Source organism: Mastigoproctus giganteus, chromosome 10 (genome assembly GCF_048544385.1).
Source record: "Mastigoproctus giganteus isolate SK-2022 chromosome 10, ASM4854438v1, whole genome shotgun sequence".
NCBI lineage: Eukaryota > Metazoa > Arthropoda > Arachnida > Uropygi > Thelyphonidae > Mastigoproctus > Mastigoproctus giganteus.
In genome coordinates, this window is record NC_143584.1 from 206,192,869 (window position 1) to 206,208,583 (window position 15,715).

General features: G+C 41.1%; 1 protein-coding gene across 1 annotated transcript in view; it reads left to right on the plus strand.

Moving 5' to 3' along the window:
• LOC150079807 (uncharacterized) overlaps positions 1-11,433 on the plus strand; it is an 84,393-nt gene extending 72,960 nt beyond the window's left edge. Inside the window, exon 3 of the mRNA XM_090383735.1 lies at positions 9,839-11,433. Within this exon, the coding sequence (XP_090239861.1) occupies positions 9,839-10,965 (1,127 nt within the window). The 3' untranslated portion in view covers positions 10,966-11,433. The remainder of the gene's footprint in view (positions 1-9,838) is intronic.
• The last annotated feature ends 4,282 nt before the right edge of the window (positions 11,434-15,715 follow it).

The window sequence follows — 15,715 nt, forward strand, 5'->3', positions numbered from 1 at the left end:
TTGGTTAAACACGTTTCACTGGTTCAGCTATTAAACTAAGTCTATGTTACTTTATTTTCAGAGATATGTTGTTAATTATTCCTTTTGCTGTAGGGAATTTATTATTTCTGTTTATGACTCTCCCAGGAAGTCTTATATTCAAGGTATTTAAACTATTAATGACTTTTATACTTCTTTCTGTCCAGTTTCATGTTTAGAAATCTTATTTAGAAATTATACGTTTCTGTTAAAAAAAAAAAAAAAAAAAAATACACTAACCACTTTACAAACTTAAAACGTTATTATGTGAACAGGATACATGGCATAAACCTGAAATTCCGTCCAGGTGATAGAGGATGCCTTCAAGTTTTAATTAGAGGTGTTCAGTGTGTCATCTTTAGTTACTATGCAGATAACACACGTATAATCCAATTCCTCCAACCTTAGGCACAACATAACCTGTCAACGCGGCCGATTACTTTATAAATGCATTGTTTAAGTTCCATAATCGTTTTGGGCATAGGTGGAACATACACCTGGTCTTTCACGAATTCCCAGAAAGTAAAATCTAAAAGAGGCAGATCAAGGGATCGTTGGGGCTACAAAATGACCACTTCATCCAATACACTTTCCAGGAAACATTGCGTTCAAGTATGCATGAACTTCTTTGCGGTGATGTGGGGGAGCACCGTTTTGTTGGAAAATCAAATGTCCATCATTGTCATCCTTGCAGTTGGCGCATAAGGAAACTTAGTAACATGTCCAGAAACATGCCTGTGACAGTAGCTTCTCCAAAGGTCTGTACACTTTGCGACAACTCAATGTACAAAAGTTGTCTTCTCGATATTGGTAAATTCCGCCATGATTACAGTTTTGCGATTACGTTGCCATCTGCTGCAGCATGCACACTTTTAGGTTGGTGAATAAAAACTTGAAGATATTCTCTATCATCTGGAAGTGGTTCCAGGTTTGTATCCTGTTCACACAATAACGTTTTTGTAGAAGAGGCTTGTTGTCACCGTAATTTTATTTGTATAGTTGAATGTTTTATGGATGGATTCCAGACTTACACAGGTGTTTTAGATTTTCACCGTTAACTTCATCATACATCAAGTTGTAACAATTGTAACAAGTTGGTCGCACCGAGGAGGGTGTACGGTACATGGGCATCAGATACTGAGGCCCGCACCATCACAGTATGGATAGTGACGATTTAATTGGTTTCTATATGCTTATGTTGAGTGACAGCCGCGTAGACGATTATATGCACTGTGGAATCGTGATTTGCAGCAAGGATTCGATGAAAATCACAGTATCTGCGTGTGAGAAAGCATGGCTAAGAGAGCAAACAATGGGGACAAGGAATTTTTCATGTATGTGAATACAACTAAGTAAGCTAATCAGATCGGACCGTTGTGCACTGGGTGTGGGAAAGTCTTAGATAACCCAGCTGATGTTGCAGATGAACTGAATTGGTACTTTGCATCGGTCTTTACTGACGAATGACCCTTCATGCTGAAAAGAGGCTGTGCGAGTGAGGCTCAGCCATATGAAATTAGTGATTTCATAATTACAGATGAATGTTTATTAGAAACTTTTGAGCATAAAGACAAGGCTCCCGGAGTTGATGGCATATACCAGGTAGTTTTGAGAGAGACCGCCAGGGAGTGTATTGAACATTGAGGTTAATTATTCGGGCATCTTTGGACTCAGGGGAGATTCCTTTGGAATGGGGAAGTGCCAACGCGTATCACCAAAACATAAAGACCGTTCTAAGAGTGAAGTTGTTAACTACAGACCGATTAGCTTGACTTCAGTGGTATGAAAAATCTTAGAGGCAATGATTAAGAGTGCAATCCAGGAACATTAGATATGGCATTCTGAAGGACACCCAATATAGTTTTGTTAAGGGAAAATCGTGTTTAACTAACTTAGCTGTATTGACACAGTTACTCGTGAGCTGATGTAGCAATGATGAACAATTTCGACATAGTTTATTTATTTGGATTTTAGCGAAGCCTATGACTCAGTCCCTCATTAGAGGTTACTGTATAAGCTTTAACAGGTTGGGATTACTGGTAAGATTCTAAGATGGATTGCTGGGTGGCTGCAGCGCAGAAAGCAGAAGGTTGTGATTAATTCTTCAGAGTGGTGTAACGTCAGCAGTGGGGTCCCTCAAGGATTGGTTCTCATTTTCATAAATGATATCGACGAAGGGATAAAAGGCGTAATGTCAAAATTTGCAGACGGAGTAAAGATTGGTAGAATCGTACCAAAATCATTTCCAAGCAGCTCTCCTTCATGATGACTTGAACGGACTTTAAAGATGGTCAAAGAGGTGGCAGCTATGTTTTAATGCTGTTAAATGCAAGATCTGACATTCGGGGAACAGCAACCTCCAAATAAACTATATACCTGGTGGGATTGAATTAAAAACGGTGGAGGAGGAAAGGGATCTGGGAGTTACAAGACGGGCGGATATTAAGTTTTCTGAGCAGTGTAACAGGTCGTCAGGAAAGCCCATAGTGTCTTATCGATGATTTATCACGCATTAACCTGTAGAGATAGGGAGGTCATAATCCAAATGTATAAAGCAATTGTAAGATCACATTTGGAACAGTGTGTTCAAGTGTAGAGCCCTCGTCTGGAAAAAAAAATAAAAATTGGGGTGGGTTGTGTACCGGGACACAACCGCAGTCGTTTAAGGCGTGAATCCGTCTTTGTGTTATTAGAGGAAGGGTAAGATATAAATGAATAAAGTTTTGGTGGTTATAAGTGAAGTATAATTTTATTTATCAAGGGCCGATGATAGGAGAAGTAAGATACATATGGCATAGTATTATTTACATCGATGTTTCTTACCAAGGTTAAAGCTATACAAGTGTTGCCCAGAGTAGTGGGCGATGTGGAAATGTACTTCAAGTTGAAATTTTGAATTTTTCTTTCCAATGATATACGTTTCTTACATTTCTGTTCATATTTCCATTGCAATTTTTTCGACATTATGAAAATTTTCTTCAACTCAGCACACTTATCGGCTTATAACTTTACAAATTTTATTTTATCGGTTATTATTGCTAAATAATATTGTAGATCCTGTTATTCTCTACAAATCGACACCAATTTCAACGTCCTATCTCTTCGCAATCCAAAGTTACACTGCCCAAACGCCGCGCGGCGTCGCCATTTTCAGTGTTCACGCGCAAGCGATACCCCTCCCCCCCCCTCACCGCTGCACCCTCCACTACCAACCATTTTAGATACGGACATAAACCCTCTATCCAAAAAATTTAAATCATTAGATTATTATTTATAGTTTACGAGATATGAGCACGACAAATCTTGCCATTTTTTTGGTCGCTACAGTTTTCGTAGAGACCCCCCCCTCCCTACACCGGACCGAATTTAAAGACGTATTCACGTCAAAAACACATTGAGCTACTTGAAAGAGTCCAAAGACGGGCAATTCAAATGGTGAAATCGGCAAAAGGACGACCGTACATGGAAAGACTCCGATTATGTGGGCTACAGACCTTGGCAACCAGGCACCTCAGAGATGATTTGATTAAGGTTTCTAATGCTCTGAGAGGTATTAGTAAAATTAATGAAGGTGAAATTTTCACTGTAATAAAGAATTCCAGAACTAGGGACCATAAATTCAAATTACAGGGGTTGAGGTTTAGATAAGATTGTAGGACGTTTTCTTTTAGCCAGCGAGACGTTGCTTGTTGGAACAAGTTGCCCTCTCAGGTAGCGTAGTTGAGGCTAACAGTTTGAATAAATTCAAAGATCAACTGGATAGTTACCTGTGTGAGGAGGGAAGCATATAACTTGTATTGTCTTATCTACTTGGTTGTTTTTTTTTGTTTTTTTTTGCCAGTGCAGCAAAAGCCTGTGCCTTCCGTGCACTATATGGCGAATGCTATTACTATTGTTCAGTGTATATGCAGTTGAAAAAATTGAGAACCAAATTACAAAAATCAACACTGTCTTTTTTGAATGTGTATGAATGGCTAAAGTGGCGAGTTCTCAGAGTAACTGAATTTATTGGGGGTTGATTTATTGGTGCAGTGCGGACAATTGTTATCAGTACGTTTGCAAATTGGCTAAAAGCTATAGCAAATCTTTCTGTTCCAGCTAAACTTGACTTCAGCATCTCCACTCCAGCGGCAGCATCCATCCTATTGTCTCTTGTAATGGCTCCTCCAGCTCTTCCTACCCCAGCTTCTACACCTCTCAATCCAACTTTGCAGCTCCCATCTTCTAAACAACTAGGCTCAACCCCATCTGCTCCCAGTTGCTCTTCTGATGTAACCTCACCTTCAGCCAAAACCAGACTTGCCTCTTTGGCCAAGTGTTCATACCTGGGTCTGCTCCATCAGCAGATGTTCCTACTCCTACCCCATTGGTTCTAACTACCCCTTCTGTCTCAACTGCTGCACCCACTGCTCCAAACTTACTATCAGCCCTGGACAAGACAGTTTAAGCGTGCCTTCCAGCCTCAAAGAAGACTGGCCATTCCTGATTCATCTTCTGTACCTGATGTCTCAAATGCAGCCTCACCACATCAAGCTGTCACCATTTACCATAAGAGCCTCGCTGCATTCCTGAACCAGGAGTCCAAAAGATTCACCAGATCCGCTGCAAATTACATCCAGGAGTTGTGGGACAATCTGGACACAATTATCACTGCTCTCCTCATTGATAATGAAAGGCTGAAGACCACCAATGAGGAGCTCAAATCTCGTACTAGCATCCCAGAAAAGGTCTTGGACACCATCTCCAAATACCCACCTGCTGCACTAGACACCTCCAGAGCAGAGTATCAGCAAGCTGAGAGACCTTATACATCTGTTCCTAGATCATATGCCAATGTCCTCAGTGGGGATGGTCCTCCCCTTCCTACCACCTCATCCTCTTCCCGGTCCCTGCCAGCTGAGCCTAACCTCCAGAAGGAACAGAACATCCTTTTATTGAGAGCAACGGATGAGTCCGATCTCAAGACCAGTGGAGATGTCAAGGAATCAGTGCAAAATACACTTAAAAGTGATTTCAAGACGGTTAGTCAAGTCATTAAGATCAATCCGCAATAAGGGAGTTTTACTTGAAACGGCCTCCAAGGACGATCTGGAATCAATATCAATTGCCCCAACTCTCCAAAATGCAGGAGTAACAATACGATATCCAAAAAAATACTACTAACGAGGACTTCCTGGATGATCTATTCCACAAGAATCTCATGGGACAAGGATTCTCTTTTGAAGAAGTTAAAAAGCAAATTACCATTAGATTTACCACTAAAGCCAACTCCGTCTTTGGTTGGCATCAGGTAATCACACTCACCCCAAATCCCTTCAAGACAGTCATGTCTTTGGAACGGATCTATCTGGGGTGCAGCGCACACCGGTTCAAACCATTCACAGTGATGACCAAGTGCTTCCTCTGCCTAGGGTTTGGACACACTGCCCAGTATTGCTTCCACAAATTTCCCACCTGTGGATACTGCGCTCGCAGTGGCCATGTTCATGCTGAATGCCCCAATAAGGATGAGGCACCTAGTTGCACTAACTGCAAAAGGAGGAAAAGGGAACAGTCATTCTGTGAGGGACAGTGCATGTCCGGAATGTCAACGAGCTTTAGACCAGGCAAGACTGCTGATGAATAAACAAGGACTGCTGATGAATGAACGTCAAAAAGCCTCCTTCCAGTTTCCTAATCCCACAAATAGAACCTCCGGCCCTTCAACTTCCCTTGTGTCCTGCAGGCATCGCTATACCTCTACTAGTCAGTTAATGGCCATGCAGATCAATGGACATCGGTCTAGGGCAGTGGCAGATGAAATTAGACGTACAACAGAGGAAAACTCCACAGACATCATCTCTATACAGGAACCGTATGTTTCAAGACCTCAGACGGGAAACACTTCAAAGATTATGGGCTTCTCTATTCACCATCGAGTCATGCAATCCACCCTGGATGGCCCAAAAACCTGTATTAGAGTAATGAATAAAGAGCTGGACATTCTAGTGATCCATGGCCTATGCACGAAGTATGCAACCTGTATTCAGGTAACATATCCCTCACTTTTATTTTATCTCATCTCTTTATACTGCCCGCCATCCCATGACATTGAGGCATCACTCAACTACCTAGATCTCGCACTAGACTCCTTAGGGTCCAATGCGGTTATCACCACCTCAGATGTAAATGCCAAATCCACCCTCTGGCAGCCGCCAGTTCCGGACTCCAGAGGTCTTCTGCTTGAGGATCTGATCTCCATTCGGAACCTAACCATTCACAACAAACAAAGTCAATACACCACCTACTGCAGCGCTACAGGGAAATCCAACATCGACACCACAGCCACCACCAATGACCTAAGAAACCTGATTTACAGATGGACCATCATTCCGGATTGGACCCTAAGCGATCATACAGTGATACGTTTCCACATCAGCATGTACGCACCTAACCGAGCACCTCATATTGCCCCCAACTGGGTTTGTCAGGTTCTCGACTAAGGACGTTGACTGGGCAGCCTTTGACTCTTCCATACAGAGATTTTCCAGACCTACCCTCGCTATCCGATAAGATTGCAGCTGACCTGACGGACCTGTACCATTCCTCACTCCAATTAGCTGCATATCGCTCGGCGAAGAAAAAGACCATAAAATCTCAAACTTGTGCCTGGTGGAGCACCGAGCTAACTGTACTAAGGAAAGAGGCACACAAGCGCGTAAGGAGTACCAGCGTCACAGAAATTGGCCGCCCCAAGACGTTGAACAACTGCATGCTATCTACCTCGCTAAAAATGCTATCTAGTTGAACAACTGCATGCTATCTACCTTTACCAAAGCGGTTGCCAACAGGAAAAACCTGGATGGACTTCTTCAAGGACTCACGAAATTCTAATGGGAACTCCTTTATAAAATATCCAGGGGGAAGACATACACCCCAGATGTCTTTGGCTCGGTACAGCTTCGCGAACAGGAAACCATAACCTGGCACGATTCGATCAGTGCCACAATTGATGAACTTTTCCCCACAGACGATCCAAAGGAAGACCAACCTGAACACGCAGATATCAGAAGAAATTCATTCTACACATCAACCTCACCTGATGAACCTTTTACATCTCAAGAACTGGAGACAGCAGTGAACAGAATCAACCTGAATAAATGCCCTGGCATTGATCTTATTGAGTATGCATTCATACAAAGGGTGTTCAAACTGAAACCAGAGCACCTACTTCTCCTTTTTAACCACTGCCTTAGAGAATCTCTCTTCCCTGAGCCCTGGAAAGTTGCTCTTCTCCGACTCATTCCGAAGCCTAACAAACCACCAACAGAATCTCGGGCACTCCGCCCCATTGCTCTCTTACCCAACCTTGGTAAAATTCTGGAACGACTCATAGCGATAAAAACTGTAAGCATATTTCAAGACAAAGGACTTATCTCTCCTTCGCAATATGGATTCACACAAGGTCGCTGCTGTGAGGATGCACTCTCAGAAATAATACTCCATCTGGAAACCTCCAAGGCCAAGTACGAACTGGCTGTCTTTATAGACTTTGAGGGGGCCTTTGACGGGGTATGGTGGGAGAGCACTCTTGAGAGGCTGCGCTGTGCTGATTGCCCACCACAACTCTACTGGTTAATCAGGACCTACTTCACTGACAGAACCGTTACAGTACAAGCAAGACATAGGCAACTAACACGACCAATTTACAGAGGATGCCCACAGGGCTCCGTATTGGGACCCCTAATCTGGAACCTGGTTCTTCAGGACTGGCTTCGCCGCAGCTTCGACAGTACCAAGATCATTGCATTCGCAGACGATCTCACCATCATCTTCTCGGGCCCCTCTCGGCGAGCCCTTGAGACCACTGCAAACCACGTTCTTGACGACCTTGCCGACTGGACTCAAACCAATAAGCTGCGAATCAACCCAACAAAAACCAATATGATGATCTTTGGAGCCAAACTCGACCTTCGTAGGCCTCCCCAAGTTAAAATCCAAGGCATGCAGTTACCTCTTGTGACCCAACCCCGAGTCCTAGGGGTCATCATTGACCATAGACTTACTTTCCTCCCTCACCTTCAGAATCTCAACATAAAAGTAAGAAACTTCTCAGCCTCAATAGTCGGGATCTCCAGGAGTGATGGGGGCTCTCCAAGCGCACAATACTCTTTACTTCAAGGCGGTGTTCCTCCCCATAGTCACGTTCGCTGCAGGGGCGTGGTTTCGCCTGGCGATTAAGTGTAAAATTAAAGAGAAGCTGAACTCTGTCCAACGGGGACTTCTCCTGACCACCCATCGGATCTGCAAAACTGTCTCCATAGCAGCAACACAAGTCATTGCAGGGGTTCTTCCACTGGACCTCTTTGTAGTTTATAGGGGACTATGCTACAGAATACGGAGGAGGATTCCTGCAGCAATTCTAGGCATCCGACTTAATTTAGACACGGACGTGAAAAGAGAGAAGCTGCGCTGCTATAATGAGCTAGTTTATATATGGCCGACGCGATGGGACACAACCAACAAGGGACTAGTCACGAAAAACTTCATACCAGATGTTACCTTTGCAATGGTAAAATCCGTTACGAAATGGTTTACTCTCCAACCATGTTGAAGGTCACCATGTCACAGGACATGGTGCCCTCAATGAGAAATTGTTTCAATTTAGACTTTCAGAGTCAAAGCTTTGTTTCTGTGGAGCAAAGGAGAACTGGTCGCACATACTCTTCGACTGTGCTATGTATAATGAATCCAGAGAAAAGCTGGATTTCCTCGAAGGAAGAGGCTTATTCTAGGGGCGAACCCAGTTCTGCCCCAAATCAATCAAGTCTGAAGATAAAATTGGACAATAAGATTCGTTTCACCAAGAAGACCTGGACAATACTTAGAGTTTAAGTCTGTTTTTGATGTTATGGATGGGTTGCTAGTGTACATTTTATGCGTTGTTGTTGTTTTTTTTTTTTAATTAATTTATATATTTTATATTTTTACAATGTTGTATTTATTTATTTTATGAAAGATGTAAGATACTCAGTTGAGAGTTGTTCGGCGGATTTGAACTTATGTTCTGGGTGCCGCCTTTAGTTTTAATAACAATAATTAAAAAAATAATAAAAAGCTATAGCAATAATACTACAATGGGTGTAAGCATGAGGAAATGCGACACAAACTACCCTCGTTCAGTTAGCTGTTCTACGGAGATGTTTTAGATAGAGAAATATCACATTTACTGTTCTTTGTGTTTGTATTTTCTTCGACTAAAATCAATTTGCGTTCATTTCAGAAGCACCGATTAAATTTTCAATTGAAGCGAGGACGGGAAACAACTTTCCCATTAAGAAAAAAAAACAGCAGAGCGGATAAAAATTAAATTTAAAAATTATAAAATCTAAATGGCAATATATGATGCAATTTTACTTCAAATTCTAAAATTTCAGTCCAAAATGGCAAAAAAAAAAAAAGTCTCCAGATGACAAATAGCTTAAACCTAAAATTAAGGGAGATAGACCCTGGCGCCTTTTAATTGAAACACCCTGTAGAGTGTACAATGCTGGCTTACTCTTCATTTTAATGAACAGTCTTCGCAGATTACAGCTATCAAATATACTGTTGTATATTTGCGAGCTGTAGCTAATAATAAATTTAATATGTTGAACAAAAGGCATACCGTGAATGAGTAATATTAAAAACTAATATTACGCACATTTAAAGAGTTGCATGAATGAATGTTTCAGTACGAATTTAAGCCGTTAACTGATATTTCTAAAGTCATTTATAAGTATTTATTTCAAAAATATGAAGTTTCTATCTTATCAGCTAATTTGTTTCAATGCTTTTGCAGGTTATCAAGAGTTCCGTTCCACAACTTCATATACTTCATATTCAACAGAAAGAGGGCGCCATACTGCATCTGTTCCAGCACATCACAATGCTCGTCAATTACCACACCACAACGTGGATGTCAAATCTAACAGAGTGCTTTTCGACTGGGATGCCGACCGGAGAGAAGCATCTGACACCACAACACTAAGTCCATATGGTGACGGTCCCCGTCGATTACCCGTTATCAATGGTCTGTGGCGCCCTTCTGTGCATAGCGATAGTACGGTGCTCACTATAGCCCCCCAGCCATTCAACAGGATATCTACCCACCCAGCAACTCCTATAAACCTAGTAAAAGAAGAAGTGGACATTGCTGAACTAAGACACAGGCAGTTACAAGAAGTTAAAACTCGCGTTTCTAACGTCCCATCAACTCCAATACACTTAGAAAAGAAAAAACGACGCCCGAAGAAAGAAAGAAGGCGTCCTAATCCCCATACCGTGTCTAATTCCGTGGACAGTGACGACAACTCAATCCAGAACCCTGTGTCCGTCAGTTTGGGCTCATCGGATGGATCCATCATCACATTTGGCCATGCTAAGCCGTCCACCAGAACCACAGCCGCTAATTTGCCTCGCAATCGTCATCATTACCGCCACGATGGGAAAAAAAAGCGAAGGAAGGAAAAACCGCCTAAGAAATGGCAAAATGCAGGACCCCAGATGATATCCAGACGGTCTAGAGTTGGCTCTCAGCAACCTTATAGGCCATACGTACGTCAAGAATACGAACTTGCAGAACTGCGCCGTCGACCAACCGAGATCAAAAACAGGACATCTCTTTTGAGTCATCGTCAGGACAGTCGGAATTCTTCCATATACTTCACTCACGAGTTCGACGTCTCCTGTTTTCAATCTCTATATGGGCATAAGGTACCTATGATAGCTCCTCAACTCCCTCATGCATTTGTTTACCGTTACGAGACGCGGAAAAACAAAAGCTATCCTCACAACAATTACTTGCAGGTAAAGTACCGATGTCTACGTGGGTTTGTGTTCGACGATCCACACGCGAATGCCCTTTTCTGTCGACAGCAGGCTTGGATCGGAGAAGTGCCAAGGTGTATTGAAAAGTCAAGCAGCTAGAACTGCGGTGGACTTTTTAAGCAAGAAATGGAAGAAGCGCTTGACGTCTTATCAAGTGTTTTTGTGACATGGACTAAGACAATAATGCGACATAGCGTTCAGCGCTTTCTCTCCCTTCTTCCTCCCCCTTCATATGTATCAAGCCAATCATTGGACTTATCGTTACCTGCAATGGCAACAAGAACATTTCGCGTTTCTGGTAGAGAAATCGAGGAACTGTGCTTCAGTTATAACTGCCATCGTGACGCTTGCATGATTGCCATAGAAACAGATGCTTGTTAGGCATCAGTGGATAAAACTATGAATCCACTATAAAACATTGTCACCCAGTGCCTTTTTCATTTTTTATGTTTAAGTCAAATCGTTTTAAGATTTCGTGATATTTCTTTGTTTTCAGTCACCATTTCGTTGTAAATTTTATTTCAGTCTGTCACTCCTTGACGTTTCTTCAAAAGCATCTGTTCAATAAATGGATGAGATGATGCAGACTTAAAACAGATATGTAAATCACTCTGAAACATTAAATCATTATAAATGTTCATTGTTGTAAGTGTATATGTATTGCTTCGTAGATTGGACTGGTGAATAAAGAGAAAATTCTGTTTACTCTTAGTGATTTTAAAATGAAAAATGGCTGTACACATTAACTTAGATTGCAGGACAATTTTTTAATTACTGAATCATCGAAGAAGTGAAATGGCGTGCTCGGACCGGAGTTCGGAATGCTACTGATTTGAGCTCTTGAGGGCGCATTAGGATTCTAAATCCATGGATAGCGAGTCTAAAAATGAGGCAATGTTTGTTTCTATAGTTGCGCACTCGTTTGCTAAAATATTAATTTGTAAATTAAAGTATTTCTATCTACAAATAAATGCAGCGTCGCGATTTATTCCTGAGTATTTGCATAATTAATATCTTTATTGCAGGCAGTGATTGGATACATGATTGCCTGATGCAATAATACCCACAACAGCGACACTGCTAGGGATTTAACATGAAATAACTAATACAAGAAAAATTACATAAAACATATATTAGGACATAAAACGTATAATTATATATTTTACATAAAAAATTTAATATTAACATGGGGAATGAAAGAACATGAAAAGCGATGAAGAGACGATAGCAGTCACTCGGTTGAAGACGAGAGCTGGTCCCTGATGTTGCGTCTTCTGTACGATTTTTCTCTATAAACTTTTTGAAGTCTACATCTATCTCCTGGACGTCGTAGAGCATCTCCATGGGCAGGAATCTATCCCCTATCCTGAGCCTCCACGCCACAGACTGCAGAGAGGGGGTGGCTCTTAAGGGTTTCGGGGGGATCATCCAATTACACATCTGCCAAAAATTTGGCGTATTGACTTCACCCGCTATCATTTTAATTGACACAAGCAAGCGGAGGGCGAATATCCGCGTTTGGAGACTTTTCTGTAATTTAGAAGTTGGGTGATATCTGAAGTATGTGTGAGTGGTGGCAGATTATGCTTGAAGAGGACCCACCGAAGAAGCCAGTACTCATCAGATGCAATAGTTTTTAGCGTGGGTTTCGTTGCCGACGCCGATTTCTGAACCGTAGGTGATGACTGGCTGCAGAAACCGGTATATGTATTGGAGTGTGTACTCAGGCTCTGTGACATGAAGGAGGTGTTGTTTGGCAAGCCATCTTGATCTGCAGACCTTGTTGTGAATGTCTGCAACATGGTGTTAGAAACTGAGTTTAGGGTCGAATACAACGCCGAGATCTTTCTGCTTGATGACTGGGGTGATGGGAGTTCCGTGGATTTTCAGGTTTAGTTGCGTTGGGTTTGATTTGAGTGAAAATACCATTTGTGCAGATTTTTTTGGATTTATAAGAATGAATAAAATTTCAATGCATTGTGAAATTCGAAAATTGAAATGTAACAGAAAAATTTAAAGTATATACTGATTAGAGATGCAAGGACTCTTATTGATATAAAACATTGTCGTAGCTCTCCTAACGTGTTGTTGTTGTAGGATTTTAGGAGCATCAGTGACTAAGGCCATATTGCTCCGTGTATACTGTCCTTAAATTGCGTATGTTCTATGGTCGATTTCTGTGTTTTGGACGAAAAACCATGCTACCTTTTCCTAACTCAGCCACGTTAAGGCCCATAAAAATTCCTCACGTCATCGATGGGACCCTAGCGAGTATCACAGTGGATGCCATCGTCCTCCCCACACCGGGTAGAAAAGGCCAAAGTTCGAGTCCTGTCAATGACACGACGAATTTTTGTGACCTTTTTTTTTCACATGGCCTATCTCCAGGGAACTCGTCCAGGAAACGGGCAAATCGACCACAGTACACATGCAATTTAGAAACACAATATACTAACGCCTCATAGGCATGGTTGCTTTGGCGCTTAACACATAATCTGGACATTGTCATAGCTGATGAATATGACAGGTAGAAATTTGTTTTTTTAGAAATTTGTAAGATCCGCAAAGATGAAAAACTAAACGTTAAGTTAGCAAAACTATACAATATTTTGTATTTAAAGTCTGAATATTGTGAAAAAAATAAATAACATTAAGCAAAAAAAAATCCGTTAGTACAAGCAGAAATACAGAAATGTCCAATTATGGTCATTAAGGTCATATCAGAAAACGTTATAAAATATTATATATTGCATTATGCAACGTATGGTAGGGTAGCTTACATACGTCAACACTGGGGGCGGATGTATGCAGAACTGAAAAAATAAGAACGAACAAAGCTGATAGAAAAATGGATAAAAAAAATTTCTACCAGCTTTCCGGTTGAAAGCTGGTACCCAAAGTGATTAAGCTAGAAACGTGAAAAACAAATTTATGCAACGTTTGAAAAGGATAGTTGATATATAGTCTAAAAGATGCTCCACTGACAGAGAAATCAGTTGAAATTAGAAGAAATCAGAGAAATTAGCAATCAATTGAATAAATAAAGTATAAGCCGGGCGTTTTGCTGTCGCCATTAGTTCACTCAGCAAAGAACAAACGAGGTGTGGCTATAAAGTCCGGGAGGACTAGTGCAATAAAAAGAACACAAATTAAAGGAACTCAAAAGGTTATTATATTAATACCACTCTTATACCATGTGAAATTATACCAAGAGTGGTATTAATATAATAATAACCTTAATGGAAACCAACCACGTAGCAACCTTCCCTAACTATATTAGCTCAAAAATGGTTTTATTTTTATTCAAAGTACATCACCACCTGATTGAATGCATTTATTGCACCGTTTTAAGCTTTTGAAAGGAGTCAACGAAGGTGTCCAACGTAGAGAGACACCTTCGTTGACTCCTCTCTCTCTCTCTCTCTCTCTCTCTCTCTCTCTCTCTCTCTCTCTCCTACGTAGAGAGAGAGAGAGAGAGAGAGAAAGAGGAACTTAACACTATATGGGAGAAGAGGAAGGAGTTCACTGGTGTTAAATCGGGAGAGTAGGGTGAATGGTTGACTGCAGTGTGTCAGAAATGTCTTCACAACAAGTGCGCAATGGACGGGGGCATTATTGTGCAACAAGAACCAGCTGCCTTTCTCTCGAAATTGCAGCCTCACCCGTGAAATGTGTTTCTATAGTCTTTGAAGCACCTGCACGTAGAACGCAGCACTGACTCCCTCCACTTCAGATACAAATTCCTCGTGAATCACGCCTGTTTGTCAAAAACATAATCAGCATCGTCTTAATCATGGATTTCTGTAAACAAAACTTTTTGGGCCTTGGTGATGGTTTTGAAGTCCATTGCATTCTGACGCTTCGTTTCTGGGTTACTGAAACACGCAACACTCATTTCCAGTACAGGAAATAAGGATTGTCTTGACAAGTCTAGATGAAGTCTTCGCATGATGACACTCTTCGTTGCTCCTGCTCATCCGTGAGGCTGTGCAGCACAAATATTGTACAGACCTTCCTTTCCCTAAATCTACATGCAGAATTTGACGACTCGTCTCCTTATTCATATCTAACTCATCAGCCATCATTCTGAGGGTCAAACGCAGTTGGGACATCTCAAACATCCTCAGTCGGTCTTTGAACTGTTTATACCATTCAAATAGACTGGTACGACTTAAAGTTTCATCATCATAAGCAGCTTTTAGCATTTCATACATTCTGTTGAAGATTTTTCGAGTTTAAAGCAAAATTGAATATTCATTCGTTGCTCCATTGAAAAGTAGTGACAAGGAACGTGCTACTAATGAAATGGTATAACAATACAGTATTTGCAACCTCTCAGCCTACTGGACAATCTCTGTGCCACCATCTATTGGAGAAAGTTCGAACTACAACATACCACTTCCGTTTATTTTCAAACTCATCGAACATGACCCCAATGTAACAATAAATCGCTGGGAGATTTATTGCCACACCCTGTGTGTACGTAGAGAGAGAGAGAGAAAGAGGAACTTAAAACTATATGGGAGAAGAATAATAAATATTGTACGGTTGTAATTACACTGAACACCTAAGTTTAGATAACGTAAACCTGTAGTTCTAGTGTTCTATAAAGTTATAGTCCTAGTATTTAAAGATAAGGAGATAACTATATTTACTTTTCACTTCTATTTATCATAGAAAATGGGAAATAAAAATTAATTTAAGAAAAAAAAAAATCAAGCGTGCCTGAAATGTAACGGGCAGTGTAGAGAACTTTCAAAGTTTTTCTTTCTAGTTATGTGTGATATGATAAGTGTGTACAGTACTTTCGTATTCATAAAAATTTTAAATGAATTTTATTATTAACTTT